We start from the raw sequence: 22,953 nt of genomic DNA, 5'->3' as shown, positions 1-22,953 counted from the left end.
CATCCTACAACCAACATTTAGTTTAATGCTTCCTCAAGGTCAACAGAAACAAACCAACATAATTATTTCTGCCCTGAAGCAGCACCCTTCCCTCCTCCAGTGTTTGTTCCCATAATCTTCCTCTGTGCCACGGTAAAGATTACAATTTATGAAGAAAGAGTCAAGGGAGAGTCTCATGTTTCCTTGGGCAGCAATTTAATTTTTAGTGTGTGTCATGCATCCCTTTATCAGTTTGGTGCAGCCTACAGATCCCTTAGCAGAGTTAAATTTTTAAATGAATGAAGGAAAAGTAAATTTTGTTAGATGTTAGTAAAAATAAAGATGCCATCTCCCCATCCTGCCTCCAAATTCATGGACATCCCTGAAATCTAATCATGAAACCCAGGTAAAGGACTAGAATCTGTGTCAAGAGCCAGTATCAAGGAGAGAAAAATTAGGAACCTCTCAGATATGCTTCTATGGTAACATCAGGGCCCAGAGGTGATAGATATCAGGGTCTCATGAATTCAAAACTATTCCCTACCTTAACCCAGGAGATTTTAGTCAATTCAAAAGTTTTACCTTAATTTAGCTTAGTGAAACCTCTTTTCTCTTGCTTTTGAGAAAAAAATCAATTCCACTGGGATGCTGGAAGCAAGGCTTTGGCCTTCTGAGGTCGCCTTATTCATTTTTAACATAGCTTCATGCCTTGCCTAAAAATGAGATTTTTTACAAGCATTGATGCTCTTTGGAAGGACTGGAACCTAAGAAGGCACAGAATCCAACGAGTAAGAAGCTTTCAGAAACCAGACTAGATGCCCAAGAAAATATTGCTGCCCTGCCTTTATTCCAGGGGCTGATTTAATTTGCATCCCAGCTGCAGAGTTGCAGTTGTTCTCAGGAAGTCCCTAGTGATTTTCAAAGTATGGTCTAGAGAATCCTGGGGATCTCTGAAAACCTTTTAGAAGGTCTACAAATTCAAAAATAGTTTTTATTTCCAATATGATAAATGTCTATAAATATAATCCAGATAAACAAAAACGCTTTGGAGAGATCCTCAATAATTTTTAATAGGATAAAGATACTGAAAACAAAAGTTTGAGAACCACTGTACCTAGACATTTCTCAGTGGGCCATGCTGCCTGGGCCTCTAGACCAGTGGTTCTCAAAGTGTGATCTGTGTATATTTGGCAGCCCCTAAGACCCTTTCAGGGATCTGCAAAGTCAATACTTTTCATAACACAATTATTACTTCCACATCACAACTTTTCCCATTGTGATTTCAAAATACCAAGGATCAGCATAAGAAATTAATGAGAATTTAGGGGGGAATTGTGAGGAAGCCATAGACAACATGCACAAAGGTCAGCAAGCAACACAGAAAAAAACTCAAAAATGCAGAAATCATATGTATAGTATTGTATAATCTCAATATATCTTATCTTTTAATACCTAATAATTCAGATTTCTTCTCTGCTACAAAGGGAGAGTCAAAAAACTTTGTAGAGATTTTCCAGATCTCAAGGGCACTGTGTCCCTAATCCCCATGCCATGGAAGGGATAACAATTAAAAAAACACTATTTGTCCTTTAAAATACTCCTTTCCCCAACTACCTGTCTATATGAGTCATAATTTTCTTCATATATTTCAACTAAAACAACCTATCACAAGATATTAAGTGAAGAAGCAGTTATTAAATTCCATCTCTCTTTAGCACCAGACATTAAAGAGAATTTCAAAAATATATAAAACAATGCCACTCTTTTTCACTGCTTTTGTTTTGTTGGGGGAAAGAATTTTTTTAATAAAATATATTATTTATGCTAACATATAAAAAGACTTATTAAGTGAATGAGTAAATATTAAAATCCATCAGTTTTCATTTCTAATATAGCAAATATCAATAGATATAACCCACATAAACAAAAGCTCTTTGGGGTCCTCAGTAATTTTTTAAGATCAGAAGGTTTGAGAACGATTGCTATAGAAAATATGAGAATTCTAAAAAAAAAAAAAAAAAAAAAAAAAAAAAAACCCAGGCTGCACTATTTGAACTCATCATATAATCAAGATTTACATCTTGAGTCTTGTCTAGAACTAAAAGGATCTTTTCAGAGAGAAGGAGACATTCACATAAACAGACTTCAACCTGCGCTTTGGCTTATATAGATAGATAAAGGGAGATGCTAATGAAATGGGAAAGCCAACAATTTCCTGATTAGAGGAACCCAAGACAATTCAATAAATCAACACATTGTTAAGTATTTATTGAGCATTTATGTGCTGCAGTAAACATGCTCTTATTGATATTGGTTACAATAAACTATTATTATTCATTGTATATTCATATGGTGTCGGATGACCTCCCTCCTCTCATGATGACTGTTCTTAGGTGAGTTTCTTATTATTCTTGAGTCTCAATTTTCTTCAAATAAGGGGTTGGTGCAGATTGCCTTTGAGCTCCCTTTCAGTTCTACTTCTCTGATCATGTGTATGAGTGTATCTGTTTGCATTTGTTACATATGCATTATATGTATGTATTAGCTATCAATATATTTAATTAATATATTTTTTGTAGATCAAGTATATGATAAATTGTGTATGTGTGTGTATGTGTGTGTGTTTGAGGCAGCTAGGTGACAAAGTAGATCGAGAACTGGGCTGGAGTCAGGAAAACTTAAGTTCAAATCCCACGTCAGACCCTTTCGAGCTACTTCTGTTGGTCTCAGTTTTCTGAATTGTAAAATGGGGATAATGATAACACCTATTTTGCTGAGTTATTGTGAGAATCAAATGAGATAATAATTGTAAATCATCGAGTATAGTAGTATTCTGCTTATAGTAAGTGGCTATATATAGGCTTATTCCTTTCCCACATCCTTTTATATTTAATTGGATGCTTGCTTAAGATTCTAGTGGGAAGGGAATTGATTTAAAATAAAAATAAATTGGATTCCTCATTTTTCTAACAAAAAAAAAAAAAGGGAGGAACAAGCTGGTAGGGAAATTAGCTATTAATTGGTTCCAAAGTAAGTTTGTCATCTCAGCTCTGCCAATGACTTGAGAGACAGAGAAATTTCATGTGAGATCTTAGAGAGAACTAAGAAAATAGAATATAATACATCAGTCAAAAGAGGGGGTTACCAGGAGGGGCTTAGGGAGAATTCATGCTAAGAGAAGGGATTCCTAAGTCCTATGATTCTACCTCACAAGGCATCCAAAGAGAATTGACTCAAATGCTAACCTAAGGCAATAGTTATAAAAGCCAAATCTTTTTCTAAAGGGAAAGGACAGTGTTAAATCAGACTGTTGAATTTGCTTCAGGATATTCAAACAGGACAGAGAATGGGGAAGTAGGGTGAGAAACAATGATGCTAGGATAAAAGACAGGTGAGAGAGAAAAAGAGAACAGGTGACAGAGATAGAAAGACAGAAAGAAAAAGAAAAAGAACACCATAAAAAATGGCCCATCACCCAAGGGAAAAATCTCTGAGAGCCAGAAAAGGAAGATCTTTATTGTTCAAAGAACAGATCAGAAAAAGGCAATACTTTTGGAGGTCCATGACCAGCAAGGATAGTCCTGAAGCTCATGGAAAAGAATGAAAGGAAGTAGAGAAAGAGGCTCTGTGGGACAAGGAAATTTTGCCTCTTTTTGTAACTTCAGCGCTTAGCAAAGTATCTGTCACGTAGTAGGCATTTAATAAATATTTATTGTATTATATTGTATTTCTATCTCAGAGATAAACTGAAAAAAAAAACAGATTCAAGGAGTAATGAGACAGCTATGTTACCTGTCAAACTGAATCTGTCAGCTAAAAAATTTTATTTTAATTTAGTATTAAACAGACAGGATTGAGCCAGGTGGTTCCATGGAAAAGAAGGCAGTTAATCAGGAAAGAAAAAGAAAAAAAAATCTGAGAAATAAAAGTCTAATTCTCTATGTCTTTGCATATAGGACCGTGATTAATTGTATAGGCATATATAATTTTGGGACTTTTTTCCTCATTTTAAACTTTAACCTTTTCTAAAAGATTTCTTAGACTATCTGGTCCAACAACCTCATTTCTTTCCCCAAATGAGGAAGACAGAGGGAGATGAAATGACTTGATTTGCCTAAGGCCAATAGGTAATAGGCATCAGAGTCAACATTTGAATCTAAGTCCTCTGACTTCAAACCCATTCCTCAACTATGCTGCTAAAACCTGCATCCTTTTCCATAAGCAAAATTGAGTGGAAGAAACCCACACAAAAAAGGAAAGTGGAATAGCAGCCAATAAGTTGAACTAGCCTGCCATACCCTAGATTTACAGAAAAGAATGAATAGTACGTTGGTGCCTCTTTTCCATAAGAACTTATGCTAAGTCCTTGAGTGAGAGGAAAAAGTGGGAAATATGGTCCCTACACTCAAGAAGCTTAGGTTCTTGTTGGAGAAACTATATGTAAATAACTCTTCAATATAACAAGGTTGTTATTGTTCATTCTTCATTTATTTTTTCTTTTTTGCTGAGGCAATTGGAGTTAAGTGACTTGCCCAGGATCACACAGCCTTCCTGGCTGTTAAGTGTCTGAGGCCAGATTTGAACTCAGGTCCTCCTGACTTCAGGACTGGTGCTCTATCCACTGCACCACCTAGCTGCCCCTCATTCTTCATTTCTGAAGAGGACCAGTGATGTCTTGACTTTGGTGAGAATTGAATTTAAGTGAGCCAAAGTTACACACAGTGGTCCATCTCACTGTCTCTTCCTGGGTCATCAAAGTCTGGAAAAAAGTCAAGATAATTGGCAATGGCCCAGAATGTATTGGATGATCTTGGTTTATTTTATGGCCGACCAAGCTCTCATAGTTTTTTTTGCAGGAAGATACATGATGAAAAGTATCTTAGGAAGATTAATTTGTCAATTGTATAGCAGATGTTAGTTTGAATCTTAACTCCATCACTCTCTGTGTCTGTGTGACCTTAAACAAGTCTCTGGGTTTTAATTTCCTCATCTGAAAATGAGATATTTGAATAAGATAATTGCTAAGTTCCTTTGGAGAGATTAGCTAGAAGAATATTTATGTTGTTGGTGTTAGTCATTCTTCAGCTGTGTCTAACTGTCATGACACCATTTGGGGTTTCCTTGGCAAAGATACCAGGATAGTTTGTCATTTCATTCTCCAGTTTATTTTATAAATGAGGAAACTGAGGTAAACAGGGTGAAGTGATTTGCCCAGGGTCACATAGCTAGTAGGTATCTGAGGTCAAATTTGAACTATCCACTGCATCACGTAGCCACCCTGAAAAAACATGGTCATTTCTAAATCTATTACTTAAGATGAGAGACTGAAATAAGATGGGAGAAAAAGGAATAAGGAAGGAAGAAATTACAGAGGCATTTTGGGAGATATCTTATTGTTTAAATGTGGGGTAATTGGGAGGGAAGGGAAAGAAGGAGTAAAATGTCAAGACTCAGAGCAGGTTGGAAGAATGAAAGTAGCATTCATAGAAATTAAAAACCAGAAGGATATTTTGGGTTGGGGGGAGGGAGAGATAGGGGAATGACATGATTGGTTTTAAAACTTTCAAGTTTAAAATGACAGTAGAACTTCCAAACGGATTATATCCAATAGACAATTAGACATATGTGTGAGAACGTACATAAATAACTGTCTATAAAGAGATTGATTTCAGCTGAATAAAAGCTTGTCAACTGATTTTTTTAAAGTTGTAGCTGGAAAATGTCCATCATGTTTCCATAGGGAAAATAGAATCACAGATTGTTAGAGTTGGAAGAGACCTTAGAAGCTCTCTAGATCAACCCCCTCATAAAAGTTCCCTTGAATTTCTCTATAACATCCAAAACTGAAATGAGAGTTTTATCAGTAGTTGAACAATTGCTATGAATACATTATTGGAAGGGTAAACTGCCCTTATCTTTGTTGGTCAGTCAAAAAGCATTTATTGAAGGTTTTCTATATACTAGGCTCTTGGCTAAGTGCTATGGATATAAAGAAAGGGAGAGGAAACAATCCCCACTTCTCAAGGAGCTCATATTATAATAGCATCTCTTTCTTTGCCATTTTCTAAAATGGAAACAGCATCCATAGTTCACTAACATCTGCAATTCACCATTATCAAAAATGCGGGCAGGTGATGCTTCAGTTGAGCTAGGAAGGGAAGAACAGCCAATCAGACCTAAGGAAAGTCAAGTGGATAAGCATTTATTAAATGCCGATGATGCTCCAGACAGTGCTAAATGTGCAAAGTGCTGGGCATAGAAAGAAAGGCAAAAAGTAAGAAACTTAAAATTTAATGAGGGAAATAACATGCAAGCAATTATGTATAAACAAAATATAAATAAGATAAATTGAAAGCAATCTCAGAGGGAAAGCATCGGAATTAGAGGAGGTAAATGTGGAAAGAAGAGATTCTCTTACACTTTGAAGGTTAGATTAATCATTTCTCTTGTTTGCTTTTTTTTGTCCTATGTAATATATCCTCACACTTTCCTGTGAATCTTTGCTGTTATTTAATTACCCTTTTCCTTCTTTTTCAAAATCACTTCTGCCATTTCTGTCATACCTATATCTTGCCCATCTTCCTTTGATTAGTTACCTTACTTTCTTGTCTTATCTGTGTCCCCATTTTGAGTCTTTGGAGCAAATGGTTAGAGGAAAAGAAAATAGATTTATTCATCTTGACCTTGAAAGCAGAACCAGGAGCAGTGGCAGGGGAGATAATAGGAGGAATGGAACTTGAAACTTAAAAAAGTGTTCAAAATTTGTTTTAATATGTAATTGGGGGAAAATAAAATATATTTTAAAATAGTATTAGAGAGAGAGAGAGAGAGAGAGAGAGAGAGAGAGAGAGAGAGAGAGAGAGAGACAAGGAGAGGGAGGAAGCTATAATGAAGTGAATTTAAGCTACAGATAAGGAAACACTTCCCAGGATTTAGAGCCATCCAGAAGTGGAATGGACTGCCTTTTCCCTGGCAGCCTTAAAGCAAAAGTTGGAGTGTCACTTTTCTGTTATATTTAATTGTCCAGGTATGGATGGGATGCTGAGATTTCTTCCAAATCTAATACCGTGTGGTTCTGTGATAGTCTCTCCTTCCCGGTCTTTGAAGCTGACTCCTTTTTTCAGATACATAGCAGTGGTCATGCCAGTCCGTTATCAGTACAGCTCTGGCCAGAGCTCCTGCCGCCGGGTTTCTTTCATGATCACCGTGGTCTGGGTGCTCGCATTCGCTGTCTCTTGTCCTCTTCTCTTTGGCCTCAACACAACAGGTAACAACCATAATTCATCCTTCAGAGCTTCTGAGATTCGAATTGTGCAAAAGTCATGAAGATACTGCTTTACCATAATGCTTTCTGTAGGTAAATTCGCTCCATTCAAAGCCCATGTAAATGTGTCTGTATATGTATGGTGGGTGCCATAAAAAGAGCTTTAGGCAATTTGAACTATGGCCAAAGGGCTATCAAACTGTTCGTACCCTTTGAACCATCAGTGTCTCTACTGGGCTTGTATCCCCAAGAGATCATAAAGGAGGGAAAGGGACCCACACGTGCAAAAATGTTTGTGGCAGTCCTTTTTGTAGTAGCAAGAAACTGGAAACTGAGTGGATGCCCATCAGCTGGGGAATGGCTGAATAAGTTATGGTGTATGAAAGAAATGGACTGATGTTCTGTAAGAAATGATGAGTAGACTGATTTCAGAAAAGCCTGTAAAGACTCACATAAATTGATGCTAAATGAAGTGAGTAGAACCAAGAATTATTATACACAGCAATATCAAGATTGTGATGATCAACTGTGATGAACTTGGCTCTTTCCAACAATGAGATGATTCAAAACAATTCCAATAGACTTGTGATGAACATCTGCATCCAGAGAAAGAACTCTGGAGACTGAATGTGGATCAAAGCATAATTATATTTACCTTTTTGTTGTTGTTGTTGTTATTGTTTGTTTGCTTGGTTTTTTCCTTTGTCATTTTTTTTCCTTTTTGATGTGCTATTTTTTTGTGCAGCCTGACAAGTATGGAAATATGTTTAGAAAAATTGCACATGTTTAACATATTACTTGCTGTTTAGGGGAGGAGGAAGAGGATAGGAAGGGAGAAAAATTTGGAACACAAGATTTTGCAAAGGTAAATGTTGAAAACTATCTTTGCATGTATTTGGAAAAATAAAAAAGCTATTAAAATAGCTATTAATTTTTTTTAAGAGCTCTGGGTTAGGGCAATCAACAGATTCTGTCACTTAATTTTGTGACATCAGGCAATTCGCTTAATTTGAACCTTGATTTCAAGGATGTACTTAAGTCAGCTCAAACTGATTGTTAAATCTTCAGTGTCAGTATTTACACAGCAAAGGCTACAAATCAGAGGGTGACTTATTAATAGTTTTATTAAATATTAAATACTTTATGAAAGTAAGAGAGAAAATAGTAATAATGCAAATTAAACTTAGAAGTAGGTCTTGTGTATGTTTTTTGAGTGGGGAGAATTGGTTTCTATACACTTAGCATATCCTTATTCAATTTCCTCCTCACTAGAAAATGGAGATAATAATACTTATATTCCCAATCTCACAGAGATATTTTGAGGAAAGAATTTTGTAAATAATCATAGCAACAACAAAAAATAATAGCTAACATCTACATAGTGCTTTAAAGTTTGTTTACATGTTATCTCATTTGATTCTCACAATAGGGCTGTTGTTAAGTGACTTACTTGGGGTCATGTAACTAGAAAGTGCCTAAAGCATTCAAATTCGAATTTAGCTATTCCTGATTCCAAATCCATCTGTGTATCCATTGTAACAATCTTAGAGCAGTATATAAATGCAAAGTTACTAATTGTTGACCTATAGTATAATCAACATTGATTGGTACTCAAAATTTTAAAAGTTTCTGATATCTGGTTCAACCAACCAATCAACAAGCAGTTATTACATGCCTACTCTGTTTCTAAGAACTTTGTCATTAAAAGATGTCATATTTAATAAATATATAACAGAACCTCTAGAAATTCTGAGAAGGGAGAGAAATCCTGCCCTGTCCCATTAAGTGATACCTGACTTGCTGAATGTTTAAAATAAAAATATCAAAAGTTAATATAGATTTAGAGCTGAAAGGGGTTATAGACATTGGATCTCTCCTTTTACATATGAGGAAATTAAAGCCTAGAGCCAGTGTGATTATTTGTTTAAGATCAAATAGTAAGATACAGAGCTGGGTGCAAACTAGTGCTTTCACAGTTTTCATTTATTAGATGAGTAAGCTAAGTTATAAATAGAAACCAATAAACAAGACAAAATTAGTATATCATTTATTGCTAACTTTTTACTCAATAAAAATCACACACATGTGCACACACACCCATACACACTATGGCACCAATTTTCCAGATAGGTTTTAAAATGAAGAATTCATTATGTTTCAATAGCTTCAACCAACTCCTTGGTAATAAAGAAAGTGTGAATTTAAGATGTGACCACCTGTCAGTCAATGAGCATTTATTAAACATCTATTAAGTGCTAGGCACTGTGCTAAGCAATGGGGATACAAACATAAAAGGGTCCCTTAATTTAAAGTAACTCCCAATCAAATGAGAGAGAAGTGATTTAAAAAACACAAAACTATGCACTGCAAGCTATATGCTGAATCAATTAAAGATAATCAGCAGAGGGAAGACACAAGCATTAACAGGGATTGGAAAAGATTTCTAGAGTGAGATTTTAATTGGAATTTCAGGGAAGCCAGGAGGCAGAGATGAGAAGAGAAAGAATTCCAGGCATGGGGGATATCCAAGGAAACTTCACAGACTTCCCCCTGATTGATGTAAACATCTAAAATGAAAAGCAGATGAATTCTCCTTTGGAAAAGCCTGCTTTGTTACATTGATGTGATGGTGTCTTTTCTAGGGCGCTGATCTTTCCCAAAAAGCTCTTGGCTAAAAGGGAGGAATCCAACTTTGAGAAAGCAGGAATGGCTGTCTTCCTATCCTCTCTGCCTAAGAGAAAATGGAAAGATAGAGAAACAAGGTTAATTTTGAGAGTCCCTTTTTGATAAAAGGGAAGTTGAGAATACACTTTATTTATTTAGGGAGGAATTTGTCCTTTTTAGTCTGTTTGCTGGGGGAGGGAGAGGATATCTGTCTCTGCCTGTTTTCTCTTTTTTCTCCAAATATTTGTATATTTGTCTGACTCTTCCTGCATTTGTATATGCCTGTCTGTCTCTGTGTATATATCTTGTATGTATATGATTTTTTGCATGTCTTTTCCATTAGAATGTAAGCTCCTTGAAAGTAGAGATGATGTTTTTGTCTTTACGTTCCTGGAATTTGCACAGTACAGAGCACATAGTAAATGCTTAATAATTGCGAGTTAATTGATTGATTGATTGATACATTACTCTGTGATCTGTGATGGCACTATAATATTTCACTCAGAAAAGCATAGCCTCAGACAATTTCATCCAAGTTAACAGAGTGACAAATTATACTATGTTTTGGGATCCACCACATACCAGAGAAAGAAAATTAATTTAGTCACAAACTTGAAGTGAGTATAAATTGGGGAAAGCATTGTTAAGAGGCTTCCCTTCAATCAACAAGCATTTATTACGTGACTACAATGTGCCAAGCTCTGGGCTAAACAAAGAAAAGCAAAAACAGTCCCTGCCTGATTTCAAGAAGCTTTTAGTCCTTGGCCCCTTCTTTCCATTGGTCTTCCCAAGAATAGATAGGAAGAGGAAAAGTAAATTTCTTTAGTGATACAGACATCAATTCTATTCCCTTCCAGGCTTTTAATCCACTAAGATACACACACACAGATAAGAGAGAAAAATGAGCCAAGTTATTAAAAAAATCTTTAGAAGATATCTGTTTTCTTAAACTGTGTCTGAAGCATCTCCACTAAACTGTACTGGTTCCATGCTCATCTGCCCTTGATTTTATCCTGCAAAAATCCCTAGAGACATGTAGCACATCCCCTTATATGCCCTAAAGACCCTCAGGCACTAAGAACTAACTGGTGGCAATTCATTCTGAAAGGGGCAGGTTATATATGTCTGTAATTGAGAAAATCAGTATAAACTGATGTAGTGGTACTACTTTATCATTGTTGCCATTGTTATAGCAACAGTGATAATAATGTTTGTGTTTTTAATCCAAGTTTATAAAATCTTTTAAGGTTTACTCAGGACTTTCCTCATGGAAATGACGTTCAGTTCAAGAAGCATCACTTAATTAGCTGTTTGTGCAAGGTGCTCCTAAGCACTAGAAGTACAAAGACAACATTTTTAAAACCTCTGAGATCAAGATGTTTACATTTTACTGAGGAGATGCCATACTTGAGGAAGGAGAGAAACCTAACGATTAGGGACACTGGGAAAGATCTTATAGCAGGTGATTGTATTGTCCTCAGTTTTACAGAAGAGGTTCAGCAATTTGCCAATGCTTATTCAGCTAATTAGTATCAGAATACTAGAAGCGAGAAATTGGTTTACCTAACAAAATTTTGATTTTCCCTTTCTGTAGTCTTGCAACGAAAATGACTTGGTGGAAAACCTCATTCCTAGCATCTCCACAAATGGAATCACTTAAACTCTCTCAATCAGATTAGCTCTGCTCCAAAGCAAGGATCCAAAATCCAGTGTTCTTATATCATTATCCTTACTATCAATAATATTAATAAAGATAATAATGGATAATATTTATATAGTGCCTATTAGAAATACATCACAAAGACAAAAAAGACTCAGAAATGTATGGAGTAAATTGGTTTATTTACGGTTCTTGCAAGAAACAGGTGATCCACCCAGGGGCAGTCCCTGGGAAATGTGAGCTTATAGGAATTAGAATAAGCCTTTTATTTCCTATCTTGAAGCCCAAGATCCTTCCTCCATCCCTCCAATTGGTTGGGGATGGCCTAACAGATTTTTTAGTCTTCCCATTGCACGTTCCTCCTCTTCATGTTCTTCCTCCCTCATTATGCAATCTATGTTAAAAATGGCTGAAAACTCCTCCTTTCTAGAGAAGAGGTTGATATTAACTCATTAAGCATGCACACACAGTGCTTGCAGTTACCTTTCACCCACTTCTTGTTTTGGGTGATTTTTATCAGTTTATCAGTTCAGCAACTCAATATCTTGTTTGTACAATTAACTCAGTCAGCTAACATGACCTTTCTCTAAGTCTTTGTCCTTATATGGAAATGCAATTTCACAGGTTGCTCATAATACCTACCATGTACCAGACATTGTGCCAAATGCTTTTCATAAATATTCTCTCATTTAATCCTCACAGCAAAATTATAAAGTAGGTGCTATTATTATCTCCATTTTACAGAGGAAAAAATGAGACAAACAGAGGTTGTAACTTTTCCAAGGCTCTTGCAACTAGTGAGTTCTTAGGCCAGATTTGGTCCTGCTTTGATCTTATACCTCAATTCTAGTTACCAGACTCCTGCTTCATCCCCTGTGGTCAAGTCAATCAATCAGCCAGTCATCAAAAGCATTTATTAAGCACATTTTTTTTCTGAGACAATTGGAGTTGTGATTTGCCCAGAGTCACCAGCTAAGAAGTGTTGTGTCTGAGGCTGGATTTGAACTCAGGTTTTCAGCACCAGGGCTGGTGCTCTAATCACTGGACCATCTAGATGCCCCAAAGCACATATTTTTTATTTTTTATTTTTTTTGCCAGACACTCAGCTGAGTTGGAAATAGGAAAAAAAAAAAAAAAGGAAAAGGAAAAGGAACAATTCCCTGCCCTCAAGGAGCTTACATTCTAATGAGAAAGATAACATTGTAATATATATATATATACATATGTATGCATTACAATGTTACATGTACAGAATAGAAGAAAGGAAGGTTCAGATAATTGGAAGGATGGGAAAGTTCTGAAGAAACTGGCACTTGGGCTATGTTTTAAAGGAATCATAAAAGGTAGAGGTGAAATGCTCCTTCTGAGCACTCCAGTTATGGAAGACATCCAGGGCAAAAGCAGGGAGGCAGGAGACAGAGTGTTTGAGAAGAAAACCTGCTAATAGGTCAGTGTGACTAGTCTGGAGAGTTTATAGAAGGGAATGATATGATATACAAGACAAATGATTGGGCCAGATTGTGAAGAAGTTTAAATACCTAATAGAACACTTGGAAGCCATACTCTTTCATCATTATTATTATCAGAGGGACCCCAATATTCCTTGCAGACCACGTCAGTCAGTAAATATTAAATGCCTTCTATGTGCCAGGCAAGATGCCAAGAGTAGGGATGTAAAGAAAGGCAAAAGATAGTCCATATTCTCAAAGAGCCCACAGTTTAAATGAGAGACAACATGCAAACAACTATGTGCAAACAAGAGCTATACAAAACAAATTAGGGATAATCAGCAAAAACAGATAACTAGAATTAAGATGGGATCAGAAAAGATTTCCTATAGAAAGTATAATTTTAGAAACCAGAGCAGCCAGGAGGCAGAGATGAGGAAGAGCCTTCCAGACATGAGGGACAGCCTGAGGTAAATATCCCGAGCTGGGATAGGGAAGGTCAAATGGTATTTGATTTGTCTGGCAAACATCCCCAAAGTCCATGAAGAATCCTTGTCATGCTTGACAGAAATCTTCTGGCAGTTTAATAGGTTTGTTTTAAATGGAAAACAACTGGACTGAAGCATATGAGTTCCCAAGTTGGATTTGCTCTTGGCTTTGTGATTTGCATCTTTGCCCACACAGAAACTCCCTTGCAGAATTTTTTGCTCAGCCTGGTCAGGACAAGCAGAGACACCTTGCACAATAGCTGCTCAGAGACTGCCACTATACGTGACTCACTTGGAGGATGATCCTTAAGCCAGCCAGGGTTGGGGAGGGGAGAACTGCTGATAGAGCAGATGTTCAGACCAGGCAGCAGATCAGGTGATAGAAGGAAGAATGGAAGACTCTACTCTTTTTAATCAAATAATTGAATTCTCAGCAGGTTCAGAAATCTGCAAACACTACAAATCAGGGATTGATTTATTGTTTTGTTGATTGTCTAGATTGAGATTAAACTTTAAAATGGTGTATACATCCTCCCTCATCCCTTAGAGAGATAGTTTTTAAGCATTTACCAGCACACTCTTGCCTTTCTGTCTCAGAGTGTCTTCCTTTTATTTTGGGTATATTATATCTATTTGATTGTTCACATGATATTCCCCCATTAGAAAGTAAACTCCTTGAAGTCAAAGAATCCCCAGGATTAGAGGACTATCTGGCACATAGTACATGCCTAATAAATGCTATTTTATGATTAATAAGGGCAATGAGGTGGTATAGTGGATAGAGTGCCAGGCTGGAACCCTGAACAGGGTCCTGAAGAGTTGAACACAACTGAGAAGGACTGAACAATAACAATATTATAGTGTATTAAGTATGCAATAGTGTTTTCTTGTTATTGTTTAATAGTATTATGTCTAAAAATGATGTACATACCTTCAGTAATAAAATATTGCTGAAAAATGCTATGCGTCCTCTAAGTGTTCAACAAGCAGTACTATCGTTTTGCTGATAGAAAGAATCTTGCCTCGGTGCAGATGACTGCTGACTGATTGGGGTGGTGATTGCTGAAGGTTGGGGTGGCTATGGCAATTTCTTAAAATAAAACAACAATGAAATTTGCCAAATAGATTACTTTTTCCTTTCATTTGAACACTTACAAAATATCATAGGACCATTAATTGGCCTAATACTAATTGGCCTATTAATTGATCTAATTAATATGTCCCAAGGAATAAAGAGGCCATAAGAAAGGGAGAGATGAGAGGAGCAATCAGAATACACTTATTTATTGATTAAGTTCATGCTCTTCTATATGCACATTTTGTGGCATCCCAAAACAATTATAATAGTAATATCAAAGATCACTATTTAGAGATTACTATAACAAATATAATAATGAAAAAGTTTTAAACATTGTAAGAATTACCAAAATGGAATTTTACCAAACATTTAAAGAACAATTGGCCCCAATGCTATATAAATTATTTGATAAAATAGGGAATGAAGGAGTCCTACCAAATTCCTTCTATGACACAGACATGGTACTGATACCTAAACCAGGTAGGCTGAAAACAGAGAAAGAAAATTATAGACCAATCTCCCTAATGAATATTGATGCTAAAATCTTAAATAAGATATTAGCAAAAAGACTACAGAAAATCATCTCCAAGATAATACACTATGATCAAGTAGGATTTATACCAGGAATGCAGGGCTGGTTCAATATTAGGAAAACTATCAATATAATTGGCCATGTTAATAACCAAATTAACAAAAACCATATGATCATCTCAATAGATGCAGAAAAAGCATTTGATAAAATCCAACATCCATTCCTATTAAAAACACTTGAGAGTATAGGAATAAATGGACTTTTCCTTAAAATAATCAGCAGCATCTATTTAAAACCATCAGTAAGCATCATATGTAATGGAGACAAACTGCAACCATTCCCAATAAGATCTGGAGTGAAACAAGGTTGCCCACTATCACCGTTACTATTTAATATTGTATTAGAAACGCTAGCTATAGCAATAAGAGCTGAGAAAGAGATTAAAGGAATAAGAATAGGCAATGAGGAAGCCAAATTATCACTCTTTGCCGATGACATGATGGTATACTTAGAGAACCCCAGAGATTCTGCTAAAAAGTTATTAGAAATAATCCACAACTTTAGCAAAGTTGCTGGTTATAAAATAAACCCACATAAGTCATCAGCATTCTTATATATCACTAACAAAATCCAACAGTCAGAGTTACAAAGAGAAATTCCATTTAAAGTAACTACTGATAATATAAAATATTTAGGAATCTATCTGCCAAGGGAAAATCAGAAACTTTATGAGCAAAATTACAGACCACTTTTCACACAAATTAAGTCTGATCTAACCAATTGGAAAAATATTAAATGCTCTTGGATAGGGCGAGCAAATATAATAAAGATGACAATATTACCTAAACTAATCTATTTATTTAGCGCTATACCAATCAGACTCCCAAAAAACTATTTTAATGACCTAGAAAAAATAACAACAAAGTTCATATGGAAAAACAAAAGGTCAAGAATTTCAAGGGAATTAATGAAAAAAAAATCAAATGATGGTGGCTTAGCTGTACCAGATCTAAAATTATATTATAGAGCAGCAGTTACCAAAACTATTTGGTATTGGCTAAGGAATAGATTAGTTGATCAGTGGAATAGATTAGGTTCAAGGGATAAAACAGTCAACAAATATAGCAACCTAGTCTTTGACAAACCCAAAGATCCCAGCTTTTGGGATAAGAACTTACTGTTTGATAAAAATTGCTGGGAAAATTGGAAACTAATATGGCAGAAACTAGGCATTGATCCATACTTAACGCCGTACACCAAGATAAGGTCAAAATGGGTTCATGACCTAGGCATAAAGAATGAAATTATTAATAAATTAGAGGAACATAGGATAGTTTACCTCTCAGACCTGTGGAAGGGGAAGGTCTTTATGACCAAAGCAGAACTAGAGATCATTACTGATCACAAAATAGAAAATTTCGATTATACCAAACTGAAAAGTTTTTGTACAAACAAAACTAATGCAGACAAGATTAGAAGGGAAGCAATAAACTGGGAAAATATTTTTACAGTCAAAGGTTCTGATAAAGGCCTCATTTCCAAAATATATAGAGAATTAACTCTAATTTATAAAAAATCAAGCCATTCTCCAATTGAAAAATGGTCAAAGGATATGAACAGACAATTCTCAGATGAAGAAATTGAAACTATTTCTAGTCATATGAAAAGATGCTCCAAGTCATTATTAATCAGAGAAATGCAAATTAAGACAACTCTAAGATACCACTACACACCTGTCAGATTGGCTAAGATGACAGGAAAAAATAATGATGATTGTTGGAGGGGATGTGGGAAAACTGGGACATTGATTCATTGTTGGTGGAGTTGTGAACGAATCCAACCATTTTGGAGAGTAGTTTGGAACTATGCTCAAAAAGTTATCAAACTGTGCATACCCTTTGATCCAGCAGTGTTACTACTGGGATTATATCCCAAAGAGATTATAAAGAAGGGAAAGGGACCTGTATGTGCACGAATGTTTGTGGCAGCCCTTTTTGTAGTGGCTAGAAACTGGAAACTGAATGGATGTCCATCAGTTGGAGAATGGCTGAATAAATTGTGGTATATGAATATTATGGAATATTACTGTTCTGTAAGAAATGACCAACAGGATGATTTCAGAAAGGCCTGGAGAGACTTACACGAACTGATGCTGAGTGAAATGAGCAGGACCAGGAGATCATTATATACTTCAACAACAATACTATATGATGACCAGTTCTGATGGACCAGGCCATCCTCAGCAACGAGATCAACCAAATCATTTCTAATGGAGCAGTAATGAACTGAACTAGCTATGCCCAGAAAAAGAACTCTGGGAGATGACTAAAAACCATTACATTGAATTCCCAATCCCTATATTTATGCACACCTGCATTTTTGATTTCCTTCACAAGCTAATTGTACAATATTTCAGAGTCTGATTCTTTTTGTACAGCAAAATAACGTTTTGGTCATGTATACTTATTGTGTATCTAATTTATATTTTAATATATTTAACATCTACTGGTCATCCTGCCATCTAGGGGAGGGGGTGGGGGGGTAAGAGGTGAAAAATTGGAACAAGAGGTTTGGCAATTGTTAATGCTGTAAAGTTACCCATGTATATATCCTGTAAATAAAAGGCTATTAAATTAAAAAAAAAAAAAAAAAAAAAAGAATTACCAAAATGGGACACAGAGATACTTTGTGAGTACATGTTTTTGGAAAAATGGCACCAACAGACTTGTTTGACTTGGGATTGCCACAATCTTCCAATTAAAAAAAAAAACAACCAAACAAAAAAGCAAACCTCAATATCTGCAAATCACAACAAAGCAAGGTACAATAAAGTAAGGTATGCCTATATTCCAGGGATCTGCTAGTATACGGTGGATTTAGGTCCTTCTACCTAGTCTACAAAAGGTAAAAGAAGATCATGTGATAATAGCTTTCAAGTGATATTTCAGAGTTCTACCAACCAAATGTACCAACATTCTCTATCCCTACCCAGTAAAAAAGAAGATAAAATACTGAGAGAAAGAACAATCCCACATATTCATGGAATGTGGTTTTTCTTGCCATAAACATCTTGATTATGAGGGTAATTGGAGGCTGGGAAAAATTTTTGGTCAGCAAAAACAGGTCTATTTAAGGGGTAGATTGATGTGATAATCCCAAGAATAGAGAAATTACTGGAGTTCTATAGAATAGAGACAAAAAGATGACTTTCCACTACTACTCATTCTCTTTCTCTACTATACCAGTGTCCTTGGTCAACTCTTGTCATCCAATATCAACCTCTTCTATCCTTTGGTCTATTCTGTGAATCTGTCCTAAATTCTACCACTTTCCTGAAACCTCCAATCTGAGCTTCCTTTGCTAACTTTCATTAGATTGGATGCAAAGCTGCTCCACACAGCTTTGACCATTCCCCAATGAATAATGACATCTCTACAAATGGTTCTCCCTTTTTTCCATTCTCTCTCCTCACAGGGGATCCAAGTGTCTGTTCCATATCCAACCCAGACTTTATCATCTACTCTTCAGTGATTTCTTTTTACCTGCCCTTTGTGGTGACTCTCATTGTCTATGCTCGGATCTATGTGGTGCTAAGACGAAGGAGAAGAAAAAGGATTCTCACACGGCAGAACAGTCAATGCATCAGCATCAAACCTGGCTACCCTCCACAAGTAAGAACCCTGTTGGATCCTAAAAAGATCCATCTAATCGTGCAGCCTGCCTGTCATGGTTCCATCAATCAGCATTCTGGCCTGCCATTTTATAAACCCAAATCTAATATTATTCTCTCATTTAATAAGTGCCGACTGCACTTTCATAGAGAATAGACATCCCTCTCAAGAGTGGAAGAAACCACCAGAATCCAATGATAGGTCTAGTGAACTCACCTTAGCAGGCATGATATTAGGCAAGCATTGGCTGTTCCACTTTATTCAAATGCCATTCCTCATTGAGGAATAGAAAGCAGAAAGAAACCCTAGCTTTGGAATCAGAGGGACTGAGTGCAAGTCCCAACTCTGCCCTGTATCCAGTAGATGTGCTTTAAAACTCAGTTTTCTCTGAGTTTTAAATAATACTTTTTAAAAATAATACTTTAAATAATAATTTTAAATAATAAAACATGGGTTTTAATAATACTCATGTTACCTGCTTCATGGAGCTGTTATAAGGAAAACATTTTCTTATTTTTATTGTAAGAATTTAGTTCCTAGAAAAAGTATGAGGATTCAGTCTCAGGGGATCTTTTAAGAGTTCCTGGGGCTGGTAGTAAATTCTTTCCTGGCAAAACCTGCCACTGTAATAAGGTCATGGCTACTGGATAAGAAAGTGTGCTAGATGTGCTAGAGAAAGCTCTGAAAAGAAAAGATATTTGCCTTAAGAGTACATTTCCGATTTCTCCTAGAGAAAAATTGTTGCTACATAGCTATAGGCTGAACAGTGATATGGTGGATAGAATGCTGGGTCTGGAGTCAAGAAGATTTAAGTTGAAATGCAGACTCACCATTTGGTAGTCGTGTGACCCTGAGCAAACCAATAATCTCTGTTTGCCTCAGTTTCCTCATCTATAAAGTGAGATAATAATAACATCTGTCACTCAGGGCTATTGAGAGGATCAAATGAGGTAATCATTGTAAAAGTGCCTGGTACATTGTAAGCACTAGGTAAATGTTAGTTATAATTATTATCCTAGCTATCCTGTCCTAGGGACAGGCTCATGGCCTGGGAGTCCATGAATGCAGATATGAAAAAAAAAAAGGTTTAATTTTTACTCACCTTAGGCTGAAATTTAGCATTTTCTTCCATTATGAATATAGGCAGCAAACATTATTCTAAGAAGGGTTCACCAGATTTGCCAGAACAACCCTTGACATACAGACAGCTAAGAACCAACCCCTTGCCCTGGGCAAGGGGCATGATCTATTTGTTCTTGGTCTTCACCTGCAGCACTCACGGGGCTACTCAGATGGAGATGGTAACAACTTGAACAATCAATCCCTTGTTGGATCAATGAAAAAAATAATAGATTTTGAATCAGACTGGATATGAATCTTGACTTTGCCTTTTATTGACAGCAGAACATTGGGTAAATCCCTTCATCTTTCATCTTTCACTTTTCTCATGTATTTTTTTAGTCTGGAGGCTGGATTACACATTACCTAAAATCTCTTCCAGCTCCAAATTTTATCCCAGTGTTCATTATGTAAAAGCTTCTGTGCTAGGTGTTATGTGCTATACAATAGGATATCAAACATCATCCTTCCTGGAAGGTATAATTCCTCTTGGACATTTTTCTGCCCTGAATGGCCACCTGACCACTTGCTGGGTACTCAGTTTAGGATTTAAAGAGCAGGAATGATTATCTTGTTCTCCATGTACTTTTGTCTGAACTTCTCCCTCCCACACACCATGAGCATTGGAGGGTTCTTTTGTTGCTTCTATGGCCTCCTGGTTCCTATCTTTCTCTCTGTTGCATATTTATTTGTGCTTTGTATCACCAGCTTGAGGTATAATTCTGTGTTATTGAAGAGAAAACAGCAGACTAGGGAGACTCTTTGGGGCTAAGAGTCTGTCTTATTTTGTTATTTAATGTTGGATGTGGAAGAACGTGAATGTATTTTCCCACTCCACTCTCTCTGTGTTGATAGTAAGTTGTTAGAAACTGCAGAAATTACACATAGAGTCCTGTTTTTAAAAAATTTACAATCTAATTTAATAGGTAAGACACAATAGGTGAAGGGGTGCATAGAATTCCACTTTAGAAATCAAAAGATTTCTACAATTTTTAGACCTGGCTTCATCATTAACTTATTGTATGATTAGAAAAAGTCTTTTCATTTCTTTAGATCTTACTTTCCTTAAGCTGTAAAGCGACCTCTAAGGTAGTAGTGTCAATCTCAAATAGAAAGGAATTCCTTCAGACTGGATTTTGATTTAGAAAAACTATAAATTGGTATTGTATCTATATTGTATTGATTGTATTGATTTTTAAAAATTTACTTTGATGCATTTTATTCAATTACATTTTAATTTAATTCAAGCTGGCTAGGCAGCCTCTAGGTCCTGACCATGACACTTCTACTCTAAGGTCTTATAATATCATCCTATGAGTGTACACACAAAAAGTTAAGTAACTTGTACATTTATTAACAGGTATAACTAATCATAAAGCAACATTTAACAAACATCACATGTTGACTCAAGGTCTACATTGTCAGTTATATTGTTCATCTCCATGTCTTACTGGCATCTCAAATTATACAAGTAGATCTATCAACAACAGGCTGGTTTTGGGGGAAAGATTTGAGTTGAAGAATTAGAAAAAGAAATTACAAATAAGGAGATTTAAATGGTTTGGAATTGCAGAGATAGCCAGAGACAGGCATTTGAAGAGAATAAACCTAAATGGAATGGTACTAAAATTTAAAGGGGAGTAGAGGAAAAAGGGAAATTGGTGCTAATGAAGTGAGATAAGTGATACTTCTTAGTTGAAAACCTTCTACAGGCAGTAATTACTCATGAAGGTAAGGGAAGCTAGGAAGAACAATTAAAGAATGGAGAAATCCAAGATATTGGAAAAAGATGAATGAAAGGAGTTAGGCTTCTCATATACCCCATACAAAACACAATAGATATATGCACAAAAGAAAAGAAAATGCCTAAGAATGAACATACACAAGAAAATATAAACCAAGAAAAATTTAGGATGAGAAAAAAAATTAGTGTACAATACTAAAATGTTGCTGAATGATCAAAGTGTCCGAATAGAAATGGATAAAGATAAATAAACAATAAAGATAGATAAAAAATAGAAATAAAGATGGAAAAGAATAAAGAAATGATTAAAATACCTAATGGGATAAATAGCTCATTCAAAGAAATTAGACTATAACTAGAAATACAAGAAAATAAAACAATTAAGTAAAAAGAAGAGCTTTTTTGGAAAAGTTTTTAAAAAACATTACAAGAGGCAAATTAAAAATTTCAAATACAAAAAACTCCCCACAAATAAACATGAGAAGAAATTATGAAGAAAATCATGACTAATATGGAAATGATAGTAGAAAACTTTCCCCAAATCTGTAGGTTTAGGTATAGATTTTATTTACTATAATATAAAGCACAGCCCATAAATATAAAGCAGTTGGAAATATTGGCTCAAAAAAACCTGAATTATCAAAATTATTGAAGAACACAAACCAAAGTTATAGGCCTAGAAGATACAATATAATCTTGAAAAAAGACCTTAATTTAGACAAACTCAGGTCATTGCCAGCCATCTTGACTTTTGTCTTGCCATTCTACTTTGATGACTCTAGAAGAGAGTGAGGTTGGAAACTTTGCACAATTCTACTTCACTCAAATCCTGTTCACACACAAGTCAAGATGATGTCATTGGTTTTCTCTGAGAACAAAGGACAAACCACAACTCAAGGTTACTACCATCTCAGAGAATTTTAAAGAATTTAGAAAAATATGAACACTATATTTCAAGAAACTGAAATTTCAAGAAATTTCCCCAAAAACCAGTCAAAACAATTTATGAAATGCATGTAAGGAAGTGGTGCTTGAAAGCCTAGCACCTAATAAGAGAGAAGTGAAAATAGAGGGGTGTTAAGACAGAGGTTCTTAACCTCTTCTGTGTCATGAACCCCTTTAATAATCTGGTGCAGTCTACACACCCCATCTCAGAAGAATGTTTTTAAATATATAAAAAATAAATTACATAGAATTTATAACCATTTGTGACATATAGTAAATATACAACAGATTATATATAATTTTATGATATACCATATAGGTAGCTAATCATATGATATTATAGTTATTAAAAAAAAAGGTT

At 35.6% G+C, this 22,953-nt stretch overlaps 1 protein-coding gene across 1 annotated transcript in view; it reads left to right on the top strand.

Moving 5' to 3' along the window:
* Positions 1–22,953, top strand: part of DRD3 (dopamine receptor D3) — a 64,059-nt gene that overhangs the window by 22,894 nt on the left and 18,212 nt on the right. The window contains exons 3-4 of the mRNA XM_003763596.3: positions 7,104–7,246; positions 18,588–18,784. Of these exons, the coding sequence (XP_003763644.2) occupies positions 7,104–7,246; positions 18,588–18,784 (340 nt within the window). The remainder of the gene's footprint in view (positions 1–7,103; positions 7,247–18,587; positions 18,785–22,953) is intronic.

The sequence above is a fragment of the Sarcophilus harrisii genome, chromosome 3, assembly GCF_902635505.1.
Source record: "Sarcophilus harrisii chromosome 3, mSarHar1.11, whole genome shotgun sequence".
NCBI classification, from domain to species: Eukaryota; Metazoa; Chordata; class Mammalia; order Dasyuromorphia; family Dasyuridae; genus Sarcophilus; species Sarcophilus harrisii.
The sequence above is the reverse complement of the archived record's forward strand: the minus strand, read 5'-3'. Positions and strand labels throughout refer to the sequence as shown.